Source organism: Lepidochelys kempii, chromosome 2 (genome assembly GCF_965140265.1).
Source record: "Lepidochelys kempii isolate rLepKem1 chromosome 2, rLepKem1.hap2, whole genome shotgun sequence".
Lineage (NCBI taxonomy): Eukaryota > Metazoa > Chordata > Testudines > Cheloniidae > Lepidochelys > Lepidochelys kempii.
In genome coordinates, this window is record NC_133257.1 from 182,396,397 (window position 1) to 182,423,463 (window position 27,067).

General features: G+C 42.4%; 1 protein-coding gene across 13 annotated transcripts in view; it reads right to left on the reverse strand.

Moving 5' to 3' along the window:
* BBS9 (Bardet-Biedl syndrome 9) overlaps positions 1-27,067 on the reverse strand; it is a 439,570-nt gene that overhangs the window by 120,416 nt on the left and 292,087 nt on the right. Inside the window, exon 23 of one of the 13 annotated variants that reach the window (XM_073332913.1) lies at positions 25,989-26,285. The exons of the other annotated variants lie outside the window; for them this stretch is intronic. Within the exon in view, the coding sequence (XP_073189014.1) occupies positions 26,281-26,285 (5 nt within the window). The 3' untranslated portion in view covers positions 25,989-26,280. Of the gene's footprint in view, positions 1-25,988; positions 26,286-27,067 lie in introns of those variants that run through there. 13 annotated transcript variants of the gene reach the window in all.

Consider the following 27,067-nt stretch of genomic DNA (forward strand, 5'->3'; position numbering starts at 1 on the left):
AGATTGAGATACAGAATGAAAAGCAATTTACATAAACTCAAAACACTCAAGTATAAATTGTCTCTAGAATAGCTTGGAGTTTCATTCCAGAGAAGATTAAAAATGTTTATAATTTAATAAGAACTTTTTCTTTAAAGTTTTAATGAATGAAATTTAAGATATTGGCAGCCTTTCTTCATTCATACATTCCACTCCTGTGAGATCAGTAGAATAGGAAGAGGGAGAAAAAGAATTATAATTAAGCATTTCAAATCATGGAGGCATGAGAAGCAGAGAAACTGTACACACACAGGTATGTGCAAGTTCCTTTACTGTGGTGTACACTTAACTAAATACTTGGCTAAATATACATTCAGGCTGCAAACGTTTCACTTAGCACAGGTTTTGCAGATTCTGGAAGGGGATTTAAACTTCACTATTGATTGTCCCCTTCTCCTTTGAATAATCTGATCCCTTTTATTCATAAATAAATTGCATTTTTATAACCCTTGCAGCACAACCAACTTTTGGCAGCCCTAAAATTCTGCTCCCATGAGGACCTCTCAAGTACTTAATCAACACTATGCACTTACATATTAAATATATTTTAAAAATCACATTATGACCAAAGGTGGTAGTGGGGAGACCCAGATCGTTGAGGTAAATAATGATGCTCTGCCTTAACTCACACTGCTTAGGAGTAAAAACAAAAACAAATAAAACCCCCACAGACTGGCATAAATTTGGGGCAGATTTGAATTGCATGGCTTTCTATATTTAAAATATAGTTATTTGAATATAATTTCCCTTTTATTATTTAAAAAAACAAAATGTTTCATAAAATGTTATTAAACTCTTGTTTCCCATGACACCAGAGGGTCCCTGAAGGCGCTATCAGGCAAAGCTCTGTTGTTATTTAGGACAGATGTATTGAAAATACATACAAAGTATGTTAGTATTTAGTTTGGCCCTGATAAATTATTAAATATTTTTAATATTATTTTCTCTGTCTTTTTATGGACTAACAAGTTGCCAAATTTAATATTACAACAAAATCAAGTAGAGAAAACAAGCACACAAACAGCGTTAACCTTCATCCTTTTTGGCCTACTAACCATCACATGCCAGAGAGCCTGATTCTGATCTCACTTATACTGATATAAATCTGGAATAATTCCACTTAACTTGATGGAGGAACAAAATCAGTGAGTTGAGATTCCTGCCCAGAGTGTTTAGTATGATTCTTCCAACTTAGATATATTTCATGCACCCATCACCATAGCATCTAGACACTAAGCCCTGGTCTACACTATGGGGTTAGGTCAAATTTAGTCACATTAGGTCGATTTTAAAATGAATGCGTCTACACAACCAACCCTCTTCCGTCGACATAAAGGGCTCTTAAAATCGACTTCTGTACTCCTTCCCGACGAGGGGGTTAGTGCTAAAATCGACCTTGCTGGGTCAAATTTGGGGTAGTGCAGACGCAATTCGAAGGTATTGGCCTCTGGGAGCTATCCCAGGGTGCTCCATTGTGACTGCTCTGGACAGCACTTTCAACTCCGATGCACTAGCCAGGTACACAGTAGAAGCCCCGGGAAATTCTGAATTTCATTTCCTGTTTGGTCAGTGTGGCGAGCTCAGCAGCACAGGTGACCATGCAGTCCCCCCAGAATCGCAAACGAGCTCCAGCATGGACCGAACGGGAGACACTGGATCTGACTGCTGTATGGGGAGAAGAATCTGTGCAGGCCAAACTCCGATCAAAAAGAAGAAATGCTAATATATTTGCCAAAATCGCACAGGGCCTGGTGGAGAGAGGCTACAACAGGGACACACAGCAGTGCCGCGTGAAACTTAAGGAGCTGAAGCAAGCCTACCAAAAGACAAAGGAGGCAAATGGTCACTCCGGGTCAGAGCCCCATACATGCCGCTTCTATGATCAGCTGCATGGCATTCTCAGCGGGGGACCCTACCACTACCCCACCACTGTCTGTGGACACGTGGAAGGGAGGAGTCTCACGCAACAGGGAGGAGGGTTTTGTGGAGGAGGAGAATGCGCAGTAGGCAAGCGGTGAATCCATTCTCCCCGGCAGCCAGGACCTTTTCATCACCCTGGAGCCAATACTCTCCCAATGCAGGATCCCGGACCCTGAAGTTGGAGAAGGCACCTCTGGTGAGTGCACATTTGTAACTACAGTACAAGGTTTTAAAGCAATAGTGTTTAATGTTTGATTTGCCCTGAAGAATTGGGATGCATTCACGGCCAGTACAGCTACTGGAAAAGTCTGTTAACATGTCTGGGGATGGAGCGGGAATGCTCCAGGGACATCTCCATGAAGCTCTCCTGGAGGTACTCTGAAAGCCTTTGCGGAAGGTTTCTGGGGAGGGCTGCCTTATTTTGTCCTCCATGGTAGGACTTTACCACGCCAAGCCAGTAGCAAGTAGACTGGAATCATTGCAGCACAAAGCATGGCAGCAAATGCTCCTGGGTTTTGGTCACATTCAAGCAACATTTGGACTTTATCTTTCTGTGTTAGCCTCAGGAGAGTGATATCATTCATGGTCACCTGGTTGAAATAGGGGAAGTTTTGTAAGGGAACCGTAAAAGGACCCCGTTCACGCTGGGTTGTTTATACTTGGCTAAAAGGGATCATCCCGGAGAATAACCACACGGTGGGGGGAGGGGTGAAGGTATCATCCCAGAAAATAGCCATGCGGTGGGGTGGGGGGAGGTGTGTGCTGCACATCCACCCGAAAATTGCAGCCCCTCCTTTCAAATGTGAAACCCAACCAGCATTGCTTGCTCTGGGAAAGGATGGTGCTGCAGTTTGAAACCATTCCCACATGTTACGAAGGCGAAAGAAGCCAACCCGCATACCAAAAGGCTTACCATCGCTGCCTGGAAACTGAATTCTGTTGCCCAGCCATGTGTGATGTGTCACCATACTGGCAGGAGCTCAATATAAAAGGCAAAATGCAACCTTGTATCTAAAGCACATGTGCTGTCTGCTGTGAATTGCTTGATTCACTGTGAACGTCTCTCCCTTTTGTTCTCAGAAATGTATCATCTTAAATTTTACCTTTTTATCTCCCCCCAGGTGCAAATGTTTCTATGCTCCCCCTATCATCTCCGACCCTGAGGTTATCGCAGATTAGAAGGCAAAAAAACCACACTCGCGATGACATGTTTTCCGAGCTCATGCAACCCTTCCGCACTGATAGGGCACAGCTTAATGTGTGGAGGCATTCAGTGGCAGAGGCCAGGAAATCATTAAGTGAGCGCAAAGAGCAGAGGCAGGTGGTGATGCTGAGGCTAATGGGGGAGCAAATGGACACGATGAAGCATCTGTTGGAGCTGCAGGAAAGCCAACAAGATCACAGACCCCCACTGCATCCATTGTATAACCGCCTGCCCTCCTCCCAAAGTTCCATATCTTCCTCACCCAGACGCCCAAGACGCAGGGGGGGGAGAGGCTCCGGGCACCCAGCCACTCCACTCCAGAGGATGGCCCAGTTATTCAAACAGTTTTGATTTGTAGTGTGGCTACAATAAGCAATGTGGCCTTGTCCTTCCCTCCTCCCCCAACCCACCCCACCCAGGCTACCTTGTCAGTTATCTCACTTTTTTTTTTTAATTAATAAAGAAAGAATGCATGGTTTGAAAACAAAATCAACAAAGGGGGCGGGTTTGCATCAAGGAGAAACACACACAACTGTCACACTGTAGCCTGGCCAGTCATGAAACTGGTTTTCAAAGCCTCTCTGATGTGCAATGCATCCAGCTGTGCTCTTCTAATCGCCCTGGTGTCTGGCTGCTCAAAATCGGCAGCCAGGTGATTTGCCTCAACCTCCCACCCTGCCATAAACGTCTCCCCCTTACTTTCACAGATATTATGGAGCACACAGCAAGCAGCAATAACAATGGGAATGTTGGTTGCGTTGAGGTCTAACCTAGTCAGCAAACAGTGTCAGCGCACTTTTAAACGTTCAAATTCACATTCTACCACCATTCTGCACTTGCTCAGCCTATAGTTGAACTGCTCCTTACTACTGTCCAGGCTGCCTGTGTACGGCTTCATGAGCCATGGGAACAAGGGGTAGGCTGCGTCCCCAAGGATAACTATTAGCATGTCAACATACCCAACGGTAATTTTCTGGTCTGGGGAGTAAGTCCCTTCTTGCAACTGCTCGAACAGCCTGGAGTTCCTAAAGATGCGAGCATCATGCACCTTTCCCAGCCATCCCACATTGATGTCGGTGAAACGTCCCTTGTGATCCACGACTGCTTGCAACACCATTGAGAACTACCCCTTGTGGTTTATGTACTGGTTGGCAAGGTGGTCCGGTGCCAAGAAAGGGATATGTGTTCCGTCTATCACCCCACCACAATTAGGGAACGCCATTGCAGCAAAGCAATCCAGTATATCCTGCACAATTCACAGAGTCACTACCCTTGACAGCAGAATGTCAGTGATTGCATTGGCTACTGGGATCACAGCAGTCCCCACAGTAGACTTGCCCTTTCCAAATTGATTCCCGACTGACCTGTAGCAGTCAGGTGTTGCAAGCTTCCACAGGGCTATCGCCACTCGCTTCTCAACTGTCAGGGCGGCTCTCATCTTGGTATTCCTGTGCTTCAGGGAGGGGGAAAGCAACTCACAAAGTTCCATGAAAGTGGCCTTACGCATGCGAAAGTTTCGCAGCCACTGTGAATCTTCCCATACCTGAAACACTATACAGTCCCACCAGTCTGTGCTTGTTTGCTGGGCCCAGAATTGGCGTTCCACTGTATCAACCAGCCCCACTGCTGCCATGATGTCCCAATTGCCACAGCCTGTGCTTTCAGGAGCGTCTGTGTCCATGTCCTCCTCACAATCATCCTTGTGCTGGCGTCTCTTAGCCCAGTTCTGCACATACTACAGGATAACGCGCGAGGTGTTTACAATGCTTACAACAGCAGCTGTGAGCTGAGCGGGCTCCATTCTTGCTGTGGTATGGCATCTGCACGGGTAACCCAGGAAAAAAAGCACGAAACGATTGTCTGTCATTGTTTTCACGGAGGGAGAGAGAGAGAGGGGCGACTGACGACATGTACCAAAAACCACCCTCAACAATGCTTTTGCCCCATCAGGCATTGGGAGCTTAACCCAGAATTCCAATAGGCAGCCGAGACTGCGGGAACTGTGGGATAGCTACCCACAGTGCACCGCTCCGTAAGTTGATGCTAGCCACAGTATTGAGGATGCACTCCGCCATCTCAATGCGCTTAGTGGGGACATACACAATTGACTGTATAAAACTGATTTCTAAAAATCGACTTCTATAAAATCGACCTAATTTCGTAGTGTAGACATACCCTAAGCAACCTGGTCTAAATACTGTTTCTGTCTCAGTAGCCTTCCACCTTTTCAGTTAAAGTTAAAAAATATGATAAAATTTGTCTCTTTTTCTTTTCGTCAGACCTGGAATGCTGGAAACAGAAAATCAAAGTTATTTGATTTTTCACGTCATTTTTTTTTCTTAAATTCAGCTTAAAATAAGACAGACATTATCTCGTGAAGGAAAGGGTCTGTCTTAGAACAGAAAGAATTCAAGGGAGTGACTGAATTCTCTAATAGGATGGCAGAAGCAAACAGGAGGCCTCACAGGAGGAGGAGAGCAGACGTGCAGCACAGACTTTTTCTGAGGGAGAGACGAAAGCAAAGTGAGGGGACAGATCTTTTGTGCTGGGAGATGCCTGTGGATGTTTTTACAGGAAAGCACATTCTACTTTTCTACAGGAGGAGAGCAGACCCCCAGGGATCTCTCTCACCATGATCCTAACTCCAAATTTGGGAGTGCCTGCCAAAAGTAGTCTCCTCGAAGACTCTTTCCTGTGGCAAAAGTCAGGCAGCAGACATTACTGCAGGTATGTTAGTAGTTTCTTAAATCTATTCTGTTTACAGTAAAAATAGCCAACAAGGATTTCTGTTGTTATAGTTGATAACCAAACACTGCACGTATTGTAAAATCAAGCAAGCAGACGTCAAGTACATAAATCTGAAAGGGCATGGGAACACAAACAAATGTCGTAAGAATTACAGTCCACTTCCTATTTCTTTTGGGGAAGCTGGGGAGGGTCAGCACTTTAGAAACACCTCCGTTCAGGGAGTCATGAGGCTCCTTCACCATTTTAGAAATGAAAAAAAGAGAAAGCCATGAGGAAAAATCCCATAACAGGAAATAAATATTTACTAGCTGCAAGAGATAAAGTTACATCTTACAGCAGTCACGTTGCTGACATTCAAAACAGGGCTCAAGGGGGTTGCCTCTCCCAGAATTCCAGGGGCAGATATCGGAGGAAAGCCTGCTGGAAAAGACCTTTTAAAATGAATGAATCCACAACGGAAAGTTTAGTAATAACCTGGAAGTCAAGGAGAAGCTGTTGGGAAAAGGATCTTAAATCCTCATCTTTGAGGACCAAGAGTCTACGTGGAAGACATCCAGAGAGTTTCAGAGCTGGAGACTGACACACAATGTATTCAAGATAATTCACTGCACGGAATATATCAGATACTTTTAATTTATGAATTGTCTGTGAGCTGCTTTTTCACTACTTGAAATTATTTGCAGAATAATTTCTGAGAATAAACTCCTGGTCTATAGATTGTTTGTGAGCCAGCTGCATGTTTTGAGTATTCAATATTTGAAATTTGAGCTGAGTTAGCTACAGTTTTGATTGGTTATCTGGTAGTGTTTCTGTTCTGTGGTTGCAAGGTATGACTTCTAGAATCAGATTTCTGGTGCAAATACTCACGTTTAGGACTTCAAACTTAGCTTTCCACATACACAGCGTGGGGCATACGGAACCCCTGGCATAGGGAGCGGGAGAATGGAGGACACATATAGCTCTTGAAATTTGTCTGAAGGGAGATAGGGGACACATATAACCCCTGATGTGGGGGAAGGGCATAATAGGGGGTATGGAAGGGAAGGAGGTATCGGAGGCATACAGAGCCATTTGCACAGGGGGGATAATGGAGGACCCCAGTATGGAGGGAGGGAAGAATGGGGATACAGAAAGCCCCTGGCATGAGGGAGAGAATGTGGGAGTTCCAGGGAATCTCTGAAATACAAGGGGATGCAAGAGTGGCACATAGGGTGCTTACATGGGAGAACGAAAAGATGCAAGGATCCCATAGTGTACATAATGAGCTCAGGCTATAGATGCAACACAGTGTCCACCCCTCTAGTAATAAATAAATAAATAAATAGTTATAGATAAGTTAAATAAATAAATAAGTTGCCATCACAATCCTTGTTGTATCACAATCCCTTATGTGACAATAAACACATAACATGACACAATGCCCACAAGATCATAGCTTCAGTTCAGGATCAACCCCAAAGAGAAGCTAACTGGTAGGACAAAAAGCTCTTAAACACACAGAACAGGCAATACAGATAATTGCTAGCACCATACATTGCTTTTGGTGTCAATATTCTGTGTTTTTAAGTTTGCCCTTATGTTGAAAATTCTATTTTATAGATCAGCCCTGCCATGCTGGAATCCACTAACTTGAATGCTAACATTGCAAGTATTTGTGAACCTGCAAAAACTAATGAAACACCGGATGTGACAGTTTATTTTAAGTCAATAATGGCTTCAGCAAAATTCTGGAAATCAAATGCAATTTAAGATGTTTTGGTTTTTTGTTTGTTTAGTTTATTGTATTACATTGTAGGCATCAGGCAGCTCAGCTACAATGTCCTTTTTACAAAGGGAATCAGAAAACAATGAGCAGTAATTCCAGATTGATTTTCAGTCCACACTCAGATGTCTGTTACCCCGCCAGAAAAAAAATTGAGTCTGTGGACCAAGCAACACATAATTCACATCTTGTTATCCAAAAGCTAAGATTTTGGCTATAACAATCCAGAGATGTTAGAGCCGTTATTTTAAGGCACTTGTGCATCGGTTCAGACTCATCTTTCATTATGCCACTACCTATCCCTCATTTGGAGTGCATGTCATAGTGCTAAGGAGGATGAGTGGAGCAGCTGGCCCAACTTGAGTTTCTCATGAGGCCTACAATCAATGCTTTTCTGGGAAAAACAAAACAAGGTTACTCTAGGAATACTGAAGGCTGTTTAGAGATTTCCCACCCCATGCCCTTGTGAGTCCAATAAGATTACACCTCTGTTTAGTTATGCATGTGCTAAGTGCTTTGCTGGATTGGGGCCTGTGTCCACAATTTTGCACTTGCAAGAAATTGCCAGGCAAATGCATAAATTAGTTCTGGCACAAGTGGCTGGTGACTGCAAAAACAAAGGCATGAAAAAAAATACATTGCATGTATTTACAGCAATGGTTCAATTCTATAACAAACTCAGTCCACAATAAACACAACTTATGCTTCTGTTTACTGAGGCTGTGCAGTACAACTGTTAGAGCAGAGAAACAGAAATAGCATCTTGGGTTCTAGTCTAAGTGCTCACACTAAGTCATTATGGACTTGATTCTGCAAAGTTTTGACCTGAATGGGAGCACTTACCTGTTTAAATTTGCTTTGCGAATTTGATTACACAGCCTCAAGTAATCACTTTTATTTGCTGTTTTACTAAATACAAGCTATAAATCCAGTTGAAAGATTATTTGACGCAACTGATGACAAGAAACTTTTGACCATGCTTATTTTTAAAAAGTAGTAGGCTAAGCAATATATGGTTCTTGTTGCTGGACATGTTCACCTTCTTATGTAAGGCAGCCTGAGCTGCAATTAACTTGTGCATGAGAAAAGTAAATGTGCTTTCTCAGGGTAGCACAGCTCCCTATTATTGCTCATGTGCAGCTTGGGAGTTAGCATAAGGCTAGCCAGAACATTAATGCAGACACTAATCCTTTACTTTGGTCTGCTATTTAAAATTTCCTTTTTTTTCTCTCTCTCTCTCTCTCTATGGTAGAGTTTCCCAAACTTTTGAAAGTTGAGCCCTATGTGAGGAAACTGAAGCGAGTCATGCATGCACCCAGTGCAACCTCACCATATGTTGTTAACGGCTTACACATCTGAATTTATATATCTTTTGCACGCTCCAAGCCAGTCTTTCAGCTATCCTCCAATCCTCCTATTTTCAGAAATGCTGGTTTAGATCTTCATAATATATTTCCTCTCTCTCTCCTTACATGCTTTGACGAGCAATGAAATAGTTAACAACATTGACATCTAAAGTATCATCACTGGCATCTCAGTTAGCACCAGTGAAATGAATGGAGCTGTTCATACTTCAGAGCTATAGTTTCTGGCTTTCTGCAAACTCAGGCAGTCCTCTCTGGATCAACTGCACTCAGGTCATACTGCAATAGGTTTTTTTCCACTATCCTAACACTTAGAGATTTACTTCTTGTTTTGTTCATTTAAAAAAAGGAAAAAAAAGGAAAAAAAGAGGAGACTCCATAGCACATTTGAGAGGTCTGTTCATGCACACAGCATCCAGGCTGTCATTTGGTTCTGTCCCACATCTTTGAAACTACTGCTTTAAGATTGACCAAAGCAGGATTATCTTGTAGTCATAAAGCATGATTCTGCAAAAGGGATTCCAAAGTACTTTACAGACATCTCAGATCCATGTAAAAATTATATATCACATTGCACACAAAATAGAACCATCTTTGGGGAGAAGTGTAATAACTGCTTAAGAGCACCAATGAGACGTATAACCTTGATCTAGAACAGCAAGCGAATACCTTAGCCCAACTGTAACTATAAGAATGCATTTTACATATACAGACACTGTAATCACTTGTAATTACAATTATGTAATCACTGAAATAGGGTCAGAATCCTCCCTGCCTTCCAAGATACCAGAAAATTTTTAACAACCACAGAGAGTCAGGACCTTAGAATTTAAATCTCCTTGGAAAGAAGGCAACACCAGCACTATACTATCACCTCACATCTTGTGGGTATGCTGGGGCATTATTTCAAGCCTGACTCAGTATCAATTCCTGAAAGCACCTCAAGTTTTAAGTTATCTCCCACCCAAGTAGTAGCCCTACTCTGTTTATGAGGTCTGACAAGATCACTGCCTCAGGTGATAGGGCTTCAGTGTTACTAACTGTGTCAGAAACAATTGCTGCAGTAGAGAAGAACATATGAAACAGTTTTTCAGTGTCCCCCTCGGACTTCGATGATATAGCAGGAAAGCATCCACTGACTGTATAGCAATGGGAATCCTGTTGCCTAGACATGAAAGCCTGTACTGCAGTGCTACAGTACATTTTCAAATTGCAATCTTGTATTCCCAATAGTTAAAGGAAATAATTGTTGAAAACCTAAATTGCACTTTGGAAATGTTTCTGTATCATTCACAGTAATACTCACTGAAGTTCTCATGCTCTGGAAGCATCATTCCCAATATCACTGCTGTCAATTCTCTGATGATGTCATCACAAAGCTGTAGCGACAATGCTCAGTTTGGCTTTTTTAATGGCTCTGATGATTCCCTACAAAATGAAGTGGAAAACCTATTCACAATTTCAATAATCCACTCCAACAATGAGCATGTGGGAACATGCTCCCTCATTCTCAGTCAGGCAGGCTAATAATCCTTTGAGAAACAGTCAATATTTCCATTCAAATATCTTATTTTTCAGAGGTAGCATGCTCAGCCCTTGCAGAGTGGAATAGATTTTAGTAGCTTCAGGTGCCTTTGTGCAATCTCAAAAATGGCTTTTAAAAATAAATATTTAAGATATTAGCTCATAATGTGGGAATCTGGGAAAAAACATGACTTCTGAAAGAAGCTCTTTTGGAAAATAAGCTACAGCACCTGCACAATATCCTTTTTCCAGCAAACATTTCATAAGGATTTAGTTATTCTCTCTTTGTGTACATGTACAATGGCCAATGTTGACAAGATACAGAGGCGGCCTTGGCATTTTGTGGTATCCTGTAAAGCAGTTTTCCAGACCTATTCTAAACTTAACCAATGCCTGTCCACCATAATCACACATTTACACACAGGAACCAGCGTCAGGATTCTAGGAAGGTAGGTGAAACTCAGATATTAAAGCCAGAAAGGACGGTTGTGATAATCTAGCTTGACCTCCTGCATAACACAGGCCTCAGAATTTCACCCAGTTATTACTGTATCAAGCCTAAAACTTCTGGTTAAGCCAAATGAATGTTACAATTTCCTAAAACTTAAAGTTAAGATTTTCAAAGATTCAATGGGGCCTAAGTTGGATGCCTCACTCCAGTTTGTATCTTTGAATATCAACTCCTAAATTAATCATTTTACATAAACAGATATGGTATAATGCTTGTAGGCAGCCACTTCCTTCTTCTGCCCATCAAGTTTATGTTAGGGTCCATGCACAATTGCCATTGTTCAAAAATCTTTTACAAAGGGTCAATTCAGGAAACAAACTGCGCCCCTGGCAATCACTAAACCCTCTTTGGCTGCAAAGTTCGGTGGGCATTCTGGTGACTTCTAGGTGAGTCAGTATTTATTCTCTAATAATGTATCTACAGAGCCCAGAAGCTAGCATTTTTATTAGTGTATATTTAAATTGTCGTATTCACCCAGAGCATCGGATGGGTACTCTTCTACTGTAATTTAGTAACAGTTTCAATAAATATTAGCAAAAAAGTATTCATAGCCAATCCATCCCTTTCCACAAACATACAGATATATGGGATGTCTGCCAAGGAACTGCAATAAACTAAACTCAAAATCATTTACTAACCTAAAAGTCTTTTCTTCCCTTTTTTTTTTTTTTTTACCTTCTTCTATTTCTTTGTCCTCTTTTCTCTCTATCCATGCCTGGCCTCTTCTATCCCTAACCCATAACATTTTCTTTCTTTTTAATTTCCTATTCTTTCTTTGAAAAGCATCTCCTTTCCTCTCATCCTCTCTGTCATGTACAATGGATCTTCTATTGTCCACCCTGTTGCTCTCTCATAGAGGGCCTGATCCAAATCCTGCTGACATCAATGGAAGTTTTTTCCAGAGACATCAGTGAGCTTTGGATTGGTCGATCATGTTTTCAGTTTCTTTGTGCCCCACATTCTCATTTTTCTGTCTCCAGTGCTTTGCAAACAATTTTCAGAATGCCCCTATTAATCCTCAGATAACAAAGGTTACTCATGTAAATATTATTTTTTCTATTGAATGTAGAGATTCAGTCATTCCACAACATTTGGATTAGATCCCAAACATCCCAAAGTTCTAAGACTGGGTCTTAACTCAGGCCCATCTCTGCTAACAACATTGATGGGGAAAGGTGGAGATTCTGTATCTACAACCTGTCATCTGCTTCATTTTCTCAAGGCAGACAATTTATGAGGTTTCGCCTGAATCACCGCATAAAAGTGAAATATGGAATGGTTACTAGCCTGTTCCATAACTACTGTTCCTCAAGATGTGTTACACATGTCAATTCCACTTCAGGTGTGTGCACATCCAGTGCACTGTTGTCGGAGATTTTTCCCTGAGAGATACTGCTGGGGTGGTGCATGTGTCCTCTGCTGCCTCATGCTGCTGTGCGATAGTATGAAAGGCATAGCCACCCAATCCCCTTCAGTCATGTGACCCAGAAGCCTGGGGAAATTCCTTACTGTTGAACTTTCAGGTCTAAAGAAATAGCCAGAATTGTCTAGAACCTGGCCTGACAGAGGAAGGTCTTAGCTTCCATAGAGTCCAAGAGCGCTCCTATGAAGTCTATCCTTTGTACACATGATAGAATTGATTTTTCCTTGTTGATGAGCAATCCTAGGATTCTGAAGGTGGACTGAATAATGGCCACACTGGTCAGCACCTTGGAATGGCCTCTCACCAACCAGCTATCCCAGTAGGGAAAAACGTGAACTTTTGATCTCCTCAGGAACGCTGGCACCACTGCCATGCCCTTTGTGAACACACATGGTGCTGAGGACAGACCAAACGGCAGCACTGTAAATTTGTAGTGAAATTGTTTGATGAGAAATCTGAGGAATTTCCTGTGGCTTTAATATATTGTCATGTGGAAATATATGTCCTATATGTCAAGGGCAGCATACCAGTCACCAGGATCCAGGGAAGGGATATTTGAAGCCAGATGACCAATCAAAACTTTATTTTCTCTAGGTGTCTGTTGAGCTGTCAAAGGCTTAGTATAGGCTGAGGCATCCTTTTGCTGTTGGGATCTGAACATAGTGAAAATAAGACCCCTTCCCTCTGCAAAGTAGAGGCACTTCTTCTACAGCTTCCAACTGGAGGAGAGAATAAACCTCCCAAAAGAGAACTTCCTTGTAAGAGTGATCCCTGAAAAGGGACTGGGAAGGGGGATGGCAATGGGGGAGCAGAAATAGACTGAAGGGTTTATCCCAATTCCACAGTGCTTAGAGTCTGTGGTGATTGAGGGTCCAAGCACTGAGGAAGTGAGACCGCCTGTAAGAGACACCAGAGTAGGAGAATCTGACAAACTGGACAGGGGTAAGCTGTCCATTACAAACACGTCAAAATGGCTGCTTGGAGTTACCAGGCTGTTTGGGCAAACTGGCAGCCACTGAAGAAGTAGATGGGGGTGATCTCCTCCTTTAATTTTTACTCTTCTTTCTAGCTTGGTCCTGGTGACGGGGCATAAATGAAGTATACCAATGAGACTGCTGGGGGACATAACTGTTTCTTCTTTGGGGCAAGGATATAAATGCCCAAAGATCTGAGTGTACACCTACAGTCTTTCAGGAGATGCAACTTGTCATTGGTCTGTTCTGAGACCTGCAACCACCCCTCAAAAAGAAGATCTTGGATAGTTTATTGGACCTCATGAAAAAGACCCGATGACTGGAGCCAGGAACATCTGTGCATCGTAATGGCCAATGCCATGTCTCTAGCCACAGAGTCTGCAGCATACCAGCATCCTGAAGCAAGATCCTGGCTACTAACTTTCCCTCATCAACCATAGGGGAAGAACTCCAGTCTTGCCTCCTCTGGCAATTTGTCCATACATTGCAAAACATTAGCCCAGAGGTTAAAATCATAGCAGTCCCAGCAATGCTTGCTGTTTTCTTGAGCTGTAGCCCAGCTGTTAAATAAAGTTTCCTGCCAAAGAGATCAAGCTACTTTACATCCTTTGATTTTGGGGTAGATGATTGCTGCCCCTGGAGCTCTCATTAACAATTGAGACTACCACTCAGACAAGGGTGGGTGTAAAAATGTTCAAACCCCTAGGAGTGAATATATTGTCTTTGTTCAGTTCTTTTTGCTGTGGATGGGATGAAAGATTGAGTTTGCCACAGCATTTTAGTTGACTCCAGAATAGCCTTGTTAATGTCGAGTGCTACTTGACAAGGCCCCACAGAAGCCAAGATATCAACCAGTTCTGTCAGATCTCGCTTGAACACCCTTCACCTGAATAGCTAAAGTGGAGGCCATCCTCTTCCAAAGGTCCTGATGGGCCCTATATATGTCCAGCAGAGGTTAGGAACCTTCTGACACCACTGCCTCATGGGACAATGAGGAAGAGGAAGCCAAGGCTGGCTCAGGTGGAGCCTCCTCCAATTCTTCCATGGGGAAGTTCACCAGAGCAGATGGCTCCTGTCTGGTACCGAGCCCAGTACTAGAAGTGACATCCTGATGCTCTTGATGGGGCTAATGTCAACCTCTACTAGATGAAGTAGACCAGGGAAGGAGTGGAGATGGCCTGGAGGCAGGTGGCAAAAGGATTTAGTCTCATGGTACTGCATCAATGGGAAATGTGCAAGTGGGCTTTTAAAAAGGTTAAGTCTTTCTTCATGGAGCTGTCATTTACCCGAGTCACCCCAGGTCTCAACATTTAGTGCTTGATTTGTTCTAATCCTAATTTGAGACACCTGGTTAACTCAAACAAAATCCATCCTGTTCAAACCCACCCCTCAAAATGCTTCTAGACTGAACTAATGCAATCAGAGCTAAATTCATCCTTCTGCTGACTTCAATGGAGTTACACCAGGGATAAATTCAGCCTTCAATAATTTTCAAGAATCAAGTCAAGGAGGCTACAGGTCCTCAGTACCTTTGAAATCAGGCCTTTTTTTAAAGGAACTGAAACATGAATTTGATAGCTTTAACTTTAGAAAACCTACATTTAAAAACTGTGGCTATCATCTTTTAAAATGGGGTCAAATGCCATACAACCTAAGAATACACATTCATTAAACTGACTGTTTTGAAAAGTTCCAGCTCATTATAGACATGGCACACTATCCTGGACAGCAAGCACATTTTTCCAAAGAGCTCTCCAGGTTAAGCAAATCTTTCCTTCTACTCCGTCTGACATATAATGCAGCATTGTGATGTGACTGATTCCTGTACTTCTAAATATGCTTTCTAATCTGAACAAATTAACCACTGATCTTACATACATTGAAAATTATCCTATGTATATCAGTGGTAAAAATCTCAAATATGCTCAACACCTATTGTAGCAGCTATGATGGCAATTATAATGGCAATCGTAGGGCTGCTCCAGTTGAGCTGCTTGCTGTAAAGCTTTTATGGATCCTTCTCTCTGCCATTTGAAATGTCATCAGCTCAGAATTTAGCCCATATAAATAACATAAATCTAAATATATAGCTAATACTGAAATCTTTATAGATCGGTCTTCTTTATAAAAAAAAGGAGATCTTTAAAAGATTTAAATAATCTTGAGCGCAGATTTTTAAGTATCCTCAGAGTCTGCCTCTTTCGGTGTTTTTAGGTAACATACACCAGTAAGGAGGTGCAATATGTAAATCAATAGAGGATCTGGACAGTTGGCAAGCAGACACATGAATCTGTCCTCAAGATTCCTGCTCTCCAGCTGTTTTTCACAAAAGCTAATACTTCAGGATAATCCTTTTCAGAGCTCAAATACTTGAGATCCTGGGTACAAAATTTCATCCTGTACTGTCACTTTTTAATGAACCATCCTGGGGACTGCAGCATCATACTGTGCTAGACATTCTGAGAAGCCATGATTCAGGAAAGCATTTAAGCATGTACCTAAATTTATGTGTGTCAGTATTTCCACTGAAGACAACAGGACTACAAACATGCTTACAATTGGGCATGTGAATAACTATCTTGTTGAATTGAACTCACAACCGTGGGTTTAGCAGGCCAATGCTCAAACCACTGAGCTATCTATTCAGACCAAGTACTGTAATTTCATTTGTCTTGTCTAGGCACAGCAAGGAAAAGTGAAGGTCCAAGGCAATCTTTGTTTAGAAGGGCAAATTTGAAAGAGGCTCTTAAATTGCATCCACAGAATCTGCATGAACATTACCCTGCATTTATGTGGATAAAATGTGACAGTGTGAGTAAACAGGCATACAAATTACTGTACTTGCATACTTGCTAAGTGCAATTTAGGACACTACTTTGAAAATAAGGCCCTGAATGTCTTTGATTTATGGGTTTTATGTCTCAACCTTACCATTATTTTGTTATAGTTGTCTGTGTGTTTAATCAAAAGTAATAAGCCAGATGCTTCAAATTAAAGAGATTTAAAAATCTATTCCAGTCCATAACAATAAATTCTGAGACTGTTTTAGGTCTTAGAGACACTGATTATGAAATGATATTTATCTTACAAAATATAAACATATCCAATGAGAACTCTGAAATTTAATCTTTACGTCATCTAAATATTTTCATGATGGAAAAATACAGTTATTTAACTAGAAACTGTGGTAGCACAGTAGCAAGTACAAACTCTGAAGTTCTGGATAGAAGTATTAATTTAGGGCTTGATTTTATGACTCTCACTGGGGTTGAGAGTCATACTTGCTCTTCTGAGTAGTTCCAGCTAAATATTTTTATACTGTATAAACAACAAAATGCAAATGATGGGCCACATCTGTCCCATCCTTACCAGGAATAGTACTTACCAATCAGAGTATGGGTAGCACAATCTGGCCCTAAAATCTGAGAGTAATATTTGTATTTTGTTGATTAGATTAAAATACTTAGAGGAGGCTTTGGTGAAATTTTCTGCAATGAGGGGGAAAAAACCTTACCACATGTGAACAGTTAAACAGCTGCATGAGATGACACTTAACAAATCTACTTCAGAATGTTGAGAAATCCTGAATGGCTGGTGAGGAGGTAAAGATGACCTTCTGGCTCACACTGCTTTTTCAAAGGAAATTTTGCTGACTTCTGTGGAGTTATTCCTGATTTACACTAGTGGGAAAAGAGGATCAGGTCCTTTTTGTTCAAAGTGTGCTGTTAAAAGTCTTTCATAAAGCAACATGTTGTGCTGACATAAACAGAAAACAGTAAACTTGTTTGTCAAGCTAGTCTTGATGACTACAATCATAATGTGTCTGTTTATTTCTCTCTCAGACTCAGTATCTGTTTATGATGATTTCACTCGTCAAATAGCACTTGCATCAAGAGCGCTGGCTATATTCAAATATACTTTTTTACCAGGCATACATTTAGAATCATTCCCCATCATGATCCTTTACAAACCACAGTCAGCAGCTCATCTGATAACTGTCAAAGAAATATTACACAGTAACAGCTGACTGAAAGCTTGAGAATTAAGATTCACAGAACTCTGTCCTATTACCTTCCAGAATATGTGAAAACCTCTCCCTGAAATAAAATTGCTTTTGCACCAATTTCTTCATGAGCCTAGCAAGAAAGTAAAGTAAGAAAATGAAAGAGGGCAGAAAGAAAATGAAAGAGGGCAGAAAGTAAACAAGACAAAAACAGAGTTTGGAGGAAAGGCACTAAAAAACAGCACAGTAAAGGAAAAGGCACTGTTTTCCTATCACTTGTCTATAAAATGTTTCACTGATCATTCTTGCACCCATTCAAAGCAAAAACCACTGGAAAGTGCATCTTCCTCAAAACTACAGTAGTAGCAGTAGAGGAGCTAGTAGAGAGGGTGACCAACCCCACTGGCAGCCTTAAGCCTTTCCAAGCCTATCCTATAACTGACAAAAGAAGGTTTACAACACGAATTTTCACATGGGATTGGAGAACGAACCTTCCTTGCAGTAATGGCTCCTGTCCCATGGGGCTGAGCCCAGCTGCCCACTCCCAGCATTGCAACATGGTGCACAGGGTGTAAAGGTGCTGTGAACCCATTCACCATTTTGCAATGTCACTCACTCAGATTTGGCTCAGCCCCCTGCCCCTCCCTCCATCAAGGTGATTGGACCAAACTTAAATGGCACTGACCCTGCAAACCAGATTGCAGTATCCAGAGTTTGGAGTTGGGCCCAGCCCCGCAGGACAGGAGCCGCCACAGCCAGGTATATACGGAGCAGGCTCACTCTCCAGGCCACCACCAATGACCCATCACCCTTTCGCTCCCCCAGTTACAAAACCTATGCCACTAATTATCAGCACCCATTTATGATGCTGCGGGCCTGATTCTAACCTCAGCTGTGGAATTACAACACACTAGTATTGTAAAAAAGCAGTGTGAGATTAGAATTCGGTCCAGTGGTTGATTTATTAGCTAGCCTTCAATAGTCTTATTTTTTTTCTTTTTTAGTGAGTATGGATTATTTACAGCTGCTTCACAGAAGGAGTGAGCGCATCCCAGTAGCAAAATGTGCCTCCCAAAGTGGCTCATTGATGGAGCCAGAACCATTTGTTCCCTCCTCTCACTGACTTGCCAGTAAGGGACTATTTTGGCTTCAGCCAGTGATATTAGGGTGGGGCTAATACTATCACCTATTACCCAAGTTGTCTTACACTCCCCATTAAAAGATCCTGTGTTCCACTGCTTATAGCTTTGCCAGACTTTAACCATTTGGAGTGAAATTTTCCATACTGGCTGGCTGTCTCAGTCTGAATTATTATTACTGAAAATTCCGCCAAATGGTTCAGCCATTTCCAAGAATGAAGCGAAGGAAAAACTATGCTTTCTCCATGTTGAAAAATTCTTGACACTTTTTCTTTGAACTGTTCTACGGCCCCCATACTTTGGAGCAAGGACTTGAAATTTGGGTTGGCCTTTGCATCAGGATGCTTTTTGCCATCCCTGTGAAAATCCACCCAAATTTGGCTAATTCACAAGTCTTTGAAAAAATCAGTTCTCACATGCTCAGTAGACGTCTGCCAGAGCTAAATGGCTAAAATCTCCCAAGACTACCATTCTCACTGAGTACATTTGATCCTCTCACTGCTTCTGGTGCTGACGGGACTGTGCATGTGCCATCCATACAGAATGACTGAGCATGCTGTACCCCAGAACTATGGGGACTCAGAAGGACTTTTCCTATAAAGGCTGCTTTCCAACAGCTCTGGCCCAGGGTGGGGCTGGGCACTGGAACTGAGAGCAGAGAGCCTCTCTTTCCGGTACTCTCAATGAGCGTTCCCCGCTGGAACCCAGGTAGCGTGAAGAACAAAGCAGTCTGATGTGAATGGAGATGAGACAAATGCTGACCAATGGGAGGGAAAGGAATCGATTAGGACTGGAGTTGGGGGAGAAACTGACTGGGAGTTGTTGGGTGGGGGGAACTGGTTGGACAAGGAGACTGGGAGCCAGGTCTCTTCCTAATTAAAGACTGTATCATAAAACATACACACAAGGGAGGTGAATTAAGGTTGTGCAGATTATCTTAATTTTGACATTTCCTTACTTTTGCAACCTTAATAACATTATTGTAACATTGTTTTGTGTGTAAAAACATTCTGTGATTCTGTGAATGACAACTGGTGTAAGTTCATTCATTATCATACAGAAAGGGCCCTAAAATTTATTCTTCAGTGGATATGGGCATTTATTTTCTCTAGTTCACTCCCAAGTTTTGTTTTTGTCATTTCATGTTTGAGAACTGAGCTTTGTTCCAGCTGGAGACATGTCTTTCTCCTGATGCAGAAGTCCTCGTACTGAGAGTTAGCCAACTGCACTGTCCTTTTGCTGGGCACCTTATGCACGCAATTAGTAGATTTCAACCAGTACACAACACAGCTGCTAAAATTCTATCTGGTACCACACAGAGCAAGTACATTACGACAAGGTTGGCTCAGTTTCGTTGGCTGGTGGTCAGAGTCTGCATTAGATTCAAGATTCCCAATTGACCTACAGAGCACTTTGGAATATCTCACCTTGGATTTGATCACGTCAATCCTTTCATTCCTACCTTCACCTCCTAGTGCCGTCTGTTACTGCAAACATTTGCCTTGGGATTCCCTGAATAGAAATGTTGGGCATCATGGCACCTGTTCACTCCAAAGCTGAACAGACACTTGTTCTCTCCTTTGCTTTCAACTGTTTGGCACCACATCCTCAATTATTAAACTGTTGAAGATTTTCTATAAAGTACCTTGAGATGTCTACGTATGATAAGATTCTATGCAACTTGAAGTTGATATATTAAATGAAACATAGTTGTCAATTGCAGAGAATAGAAGCTACTGTGCTATCATTTTTGCTGTCTCTGTGTATTTATAAGGCAGCGAGTCTGTCAGGGAAAGTCATGGATTCCGTGACTTTCCATGACTTCTGTAGCAGCCAGTGCTGGCTCAGGGGCTGCCCGGCTCCTACTGGCATGGCCCTGCTGCTCCTAGCTGGAGGGGCCAGGGGGCTCCACCTGCTGCCTGCATCTGCAGGCCCCGCCTCCGCAGCTCCCATTGGCTGCGGTTCCTGGCCAATGGGAGCTGTGCAGCCAGAGCTTGTGGCAGGAGCAGTGAGCAGAGCCCCTTGGCCCCTGTGCCACCTAGGAGCTGCAGGGACACATGGAACTGGGTAGGGAGCCCCAGCACCAGCAGGGGTCCCAGGCCACACACTGCTACCCACGTCCCCAGAGCAGCAGCATGGGTCCAGGGCCACACCCTGCTTCCTGCCCCCTCCCCAGAGCACCCACCGCAGCCTTGGACTTCCCCCTACCCCAGAGCACCCAAGGTTTAGACAGGGATATACAATAGAAGTCACGGACAGGTCACAGACCGTGAATTTTGTTTACTGCCTGTGACCTGTCTATGACTTTTACTAAAAATACCCATGACTAAAATGTAACCTTATGTATGTATAACAAACAAAATCTCCAAGGAGACAGAAAGTAGAGCACCTAAACTCATGCCCAAATATTTGTTTTAGACTCCTCCATAGAAAGGAAAAAATAAAATGAGAAAAGGGTTTTCCCTTCTCTCAGTATCTCTTACTGGCTGATCAGAGTTATAAAAACTCAATGTAAAATCACAAAGACGACACCTAAGATGCAAACAATGTTCATCTAGAGTTTAACCTAAGCACCTTGGTCTGGCCTCTGTCACTGATGCTCAGGCTAAAATTCAGTCCAAAAAACCATGTACAGAACAACATTGCAATGCTGTGATATCATTCTCAGTGTTACTTTATGATTTAAGCAGCTCCCTTGGCTCTTGCACTTGGAGCAATTAGAATTTCCAGACAGCTCAGTGGCAAATATTTCAGGCTCATTATAGTGCAGCATGGCCGGTGGGCAGTCCATTCTGACCAAGAATGAATCAAACTCATTTATATAACACAGTTATAAACTGAAGACTAATTTAAAGCTTTCAAAATTTTCATTCAGTTTTGCATGGATCACCTGTCCTTCATAGAAAGTTATCAAGAATCAACTAAAGTCAAGTATATAATGTAAGGTTAAATTTTTGTCAAGGATTAGGACCTGCATCAGGACATGCAAGTCATATTACTGCCATTGTGGATGTTCACATACACTTTGCATCATGAAAAGGAGTACTTGTGGCACCTTAGAGACTAACCAATTTATTTGAGCATGAGCTTTCGTGAGCTACAGCTCATTTCATCGGATGCATACTGTGGAAACTGCAGAAGACATTATATACACGGAGACCATGAAACAATACCTCCTCCCACCCCACTCTCCTGCTGGTAATAGCTTATCTAAAGTGATCATCAAGTTGGGCCATTTCCAGCACAAATCCAGGTTTTCTCACCCTCCGCCCCCGCCCCCACAAACTCACTCTCCTGCTGGTAATAGCCCATCCAAAGTGACCACTCTCTTTAAAATGTGTATGATAATCAAGGTGGGCCATTTCCAGGACAAATCCAGGTTCTCTCACCCCCCCACACCCCTCCAAAAACCACACACACAAACTCACTCTCCTGCTGGTAATAGCTCATCCAAAGCGACCACTCTCCCTACAATGTGCATGATAATCAAGGTGGGCCATTTCCAGCACAAATCCAGGTTTTCTCACCCCCCCACCCCCATACACACACAAACTCACTCTCCTGCTGGTAATAGCTCATCCAAAGGGACCACTCTCCCTACAATGTGCATGATAATCAAGGTGGGCCATTTCCAGCACAAATCCAGATTTTCTCATCCCCCCACACATGCAAACTCACTCTCTCACCCCCCCACACACACACACTCCTGAGAGAGTGAGTTTGTGGGGGGGGGATGTGAGAAAACCTGGATTTGTGCTGGAAATGGCCCACCTTGATTATCATGCACATTGTAGGGAGAGTGGTCGCTTTGGATGAGCTATTACCAGCAGGAGAGTGAGTTTGTGTGTGTGGTTTTTGGAGGGGGGTGGGGAGGTGAGAAAATCTGGATTTGTGCTGGAAATGGCCCACCTTGATGATCACTTTAGATAAGCTATTACCAGCAGGAGAGTGGGGTGGGAGGAGGTATTGTTTCATGGTCTCTGTGTATATAATGTCTTCTGCAGTTTCCACAGTATGCATCCGATGAAGTGAGCTGTAGCTCATGAAAGCTCATGCTCAAATAAATTGGTTAGTCTCTAAGGTGCCACAAGTACTCCTTTTCTTTTTGCGAATACAGACTAACACGGCTGTTACTCTGAAACTTTGCATCATCTCTCTATTCTGCCTGTCTGCTGTATTCTTATCAGCCTGACTGTTATTCAAACATACAAGAAAGCTATTCACTGAAACACACACCAAGCACAATCATAGAATTACAGGACTGGAAGGGACCTCAAGAAGTCGTCTAGTCTAGTCCCCTGCACTCATGGTAGGACTTAGTATTATCTAGACCATTCCTGATGGGTGTTTGTCTAACCTGCTCTTAAAAATCTCCAAAGATGGAGATTCCACAACCTCCTTTGGCAATTTATTCCAGTGCTTAACCTCCCTGACAGGAAGTTTTTCCTAATGTCCAATCTAAACCTCCATTGCTGCAATTTAAGCCCATTGCTTCTTGTCCTATCCTCAGAGATTAAGAACAACAATTTTTGTCCCTCCTCCTTGTAACAACCTTTTATGTACTTGAAAACTGTTATCATGTCCCCTCTCAGTCTTCTCTTTTCCAGACTAAACAAACCCAATTTTTTCAATCTTCCCCCACAGCTCATGTTTTCTAGACCTTTAATCATTTTTGTTGCTCTTCACGGGACTTTCTCCCATTTGTTCACATCTTTCCTGAAATGTGGCGCCCAGAACTGGACACAATACTCCAGTGGAGGCCTAATCAGCACAGAGTAGAGGAGAAGAATTACTTCTCGTGTCTTGCTTACAAATACTCCTGCTAATACATCCCAGAATGATGTTTGCTTTTTTTTTTCCCCAAAAGTGTTACACTGGTGACTCATAATTAGCTTGTGGTCCGCTATGACTCCCAGATCCCTTTCTGCAGTACTCCTTCCTAGGCAGTCATTTCCCATTTTGTATGTGTGCAACTGATTGTTCCTTCCTAAGTGGAGTACTTTGCATTTGTCTTTATTGAATTTCATCCTATTTACTTCAGACCATTTCTCCAGTTTGTCCAGATCATTTTGAATGTTAATGCTATCCTCCAAAGCACTTGCAACCCCTCCCAGCTTGGCATCATCCGCAAACTTTGTAAGTGTACTCTCTGTGCTATTATCTAAATCACTGATGAACAGAAACAGCACCAGAACTGATCCCTGCGGAACCCCACTCATTATGCCCTTACAGCTTGACTGTGAACCACTGATAACTACTCTCTGGGAACAGTTTTCCAATCAGTTATGCACCCACCTTATAGTAGCTCCATTTAGGTAGCATTTCCCTAGTTTTTTTATGAGACCGTCATGTGAGTAAGTATCAAAAGCTTTACTAAAGTCAAGATATACCACGTCTACTGCTTCCCCCCCATCCACAAGACTTGTTACCCTGTCAAAGAAAGCTATCAGGTTGGTTTGACACGATTTGTTCTTGACAAATCCATGCTGACTGTTACATATCACCTTATTATCTTCTAGATGTTTGCAACTTCATTGCTTAATTATTTGCTCCATTATCTTTCCAGGTACAGAAGTTAAGGTGACTGGTCTGTAATTCACCGGGTCATCCTTATTTCCCTTTTTATAGACTGGCACTATCTTTGCCTTTTTCCAGTCTTCTGGAATCTCTCCCATCTTCCATGACTTTTCAAAGATAATCGCTAATGGCTCAGATATCGCCTCAGTCAGCTCCTTGAGTATTCTAGGATGCATTTAATGAAGCCCTGGTGGCTTGAAGACATTTAACTTAACAAGTTAAAAATTACTTAAACCTTTCCCTATTTTAGCCTCTGATCGTATCTCATTTTCACTGGCATTCACTGTGTTAGATGTCCAATCACCATCAACCTTCTTGGTAAAAACTGAAACAAAGAAGTCATTAAGCACCTCTGCCATTTCCCCATTTTCTGTTATTGTTTTTCTCCCCTCACTGAGTAATGGGCCTACCGTGTCCTTGGTCTTCCTCTTGCTTCTAATGTATTTTTAGAACGATTTCTTGTTACCCTTTGTGTCTCTAGCTAGTTTGATCTTGTTTTGTGTTTTGGCCTGTCTAATTTTGTCCCTACATACTTGTAGTATTTGTTTATATTCATCCTTTGTAATTTAACCTAGCTTCCACTTTTTGTAGGACTCTTTTTTGATTTTTAGATCACTGAAGATCTCCTCATTAAGCCAGGGTGGTCTCTTGCCATACTTCCTATCTTTCCTATGCAGTGGGATAGTTTGCTCTTGTGCCCGTAATAATGTCTCTTTGAAAAACTGCCAACTGTCTTCAATTGTTTTCCCCTTAGACTTACTTCCCATGGGTTCTTACCTACCAATTCCCTGAGTTTGCTAAAGTCTGCCTTCTTGAAATCCATTGTCTTTATTTTGCTGTTCTCCCTCCTATCATTCCTTAGAATCATGAACTCTACCATTTCATGATCATTTTCACCCAATCTGCTTTCCACTTTCAAATTCTCAACCAGTTCCCCCCTATTTGTCAAAATCAAATCTAGAACAGCCTCTCCGATAGTAGCTTTCTCCACCTTCTGAAATAAAAAACTGTCTCCAATACATTCCAAGAACTTGTTGGATAATCCGTGCCCTGCTGTGTTAATTTCCCAACAGATGTCTGAGTAGTTGAAGTCCCCCATCACCACCAAGTCCTGTGCATTGGATGGTTTTGTTAGTTGTTTAAAAAAAGCTTCATCCACCTATACTTTCTGGTTAGGTGGTCTATAGTAGACCCCTACCATAACATCATCCTTGGTTTTACCCCTTTTATCCTTACCCAGAGACTTTCAACAAGTCTGTTTCTTATTTCCATCTCAACCTCAACCGTGTCCAAGTGTATACATTTTTAATATATAAGGCAACATCTCCTCCCTTTTTCCCCTGCCTGTCCTTCCTGAGCAAGCTGTTCTCTTCTATACCAATATTCCAATCATGCATATTATCCCACCGATGCTCTGTGATGCCAACTATGTCACAGTTGTTTTTATTTACTGGCATTTTGAGTTCATCCTGCTTATCCTTTTACATTTCAACACCATGTCCTTAATCACAAGGATGGACCAACAACAGAGAGAAGGGAGAGCCTGGCACATGTCCTGAGTTTGTTGTAGTCTCCTAACAGCGAAGGTGGAATTTTACTGGGGTTGCAGACTTTGTTCTGGAGAACTGATATATTTCAGATCAGAAGGACAGTTAAAAACATAACACAGGATAAACTGAGTGTCTGTCAACCCTGACAGTATCTTTTTGTCTTATGCCCTGAAGTCAATAGGGAAAATCAGTACATTAAGCCTTCTACAGGTTTTTTTGTTGTTGTCCTTTTCATAGTAGATTGTTATTCTGAAGTTCAGAATTCTGGAGTTCAGTTACATATGGACAAATTTTGCTGCAGTATACTGCATAAGACTTAATTATTTATAGACATGGAGGGCTAAATTAAAAAAAAATAGCCACCGAAATGTATCTTACCAAATCCAGACCAGTCTGGGTCAGCCTTTGCTTATTTCATCCACGTGGTCCCCCTGATCAAATGAATTCTATATTTTCCATGTTCCTCTTCTTACTTACCTTGGTTTTGTCAAAGCAATTATGTTATGCGTGAGCTGTATTGCTCTCTACAGAACCATGTAACGTCATCCTGTTCTCCGCATGTTAAATAAAATTAACATTATGTAGTTATTAGCTGACCTACATGCAGGACTCCTCCCATTGTATCTTTCACTTTTATCATATTATATATTGTTGCATCTTCCCTCCCTGTCTATTATTACAAGTTTTCCAATTAAAACATTTTAAGGTAAAAAACAGCCCTTAAACTCTGCTTACCACGGGGTAACTGTTTATGCAAAATACACATTTGTGAACAAAACAGTTGTTGGTCAGACAAACAAATCATGCATTTGTAAGGATACATTTTGTGCACACAAATATTATTTTGCACACATAATTCACCTGTTTCTGTTAACCGCACAAGGATTTTATAGGTATCTATAAAAGGCCACATTGGGCTATCACAGGCCAGAACGGGTGCACAGACAGGCAGCCAATCAGAGAGGGCCTGCGGGGAGCCAATCAGGGCTGAGCAAGAGGAAGCCAATCAGGACCAGACTAGGCCCTATATAAAGGCTGCCCAGACAAGAGGCAGTGAGTCTGTCCCAGACCTTCATGGGGAAAGGTCTGTCTATTGAGCAGGAAACAGGCACCTCGGACACAGCAGTGCTGGGCAGGCTTGGGGGAGCATAGAAGGGCTCCAGCCTAATACCTGCCAGACTGTGGGCCCTGATAGAAAGGGCCTAGAGGGTGTGAAGGACCAGAGGGGAAGTGGCCCAGGGACAGTTAGACAAGGGGAGAGAAGGAGGGCAGGGAAGCTGCCACTAGAGGGTCCCTGGGTCGGAACCCAAAGTAGTGGGTGGGCTTGGG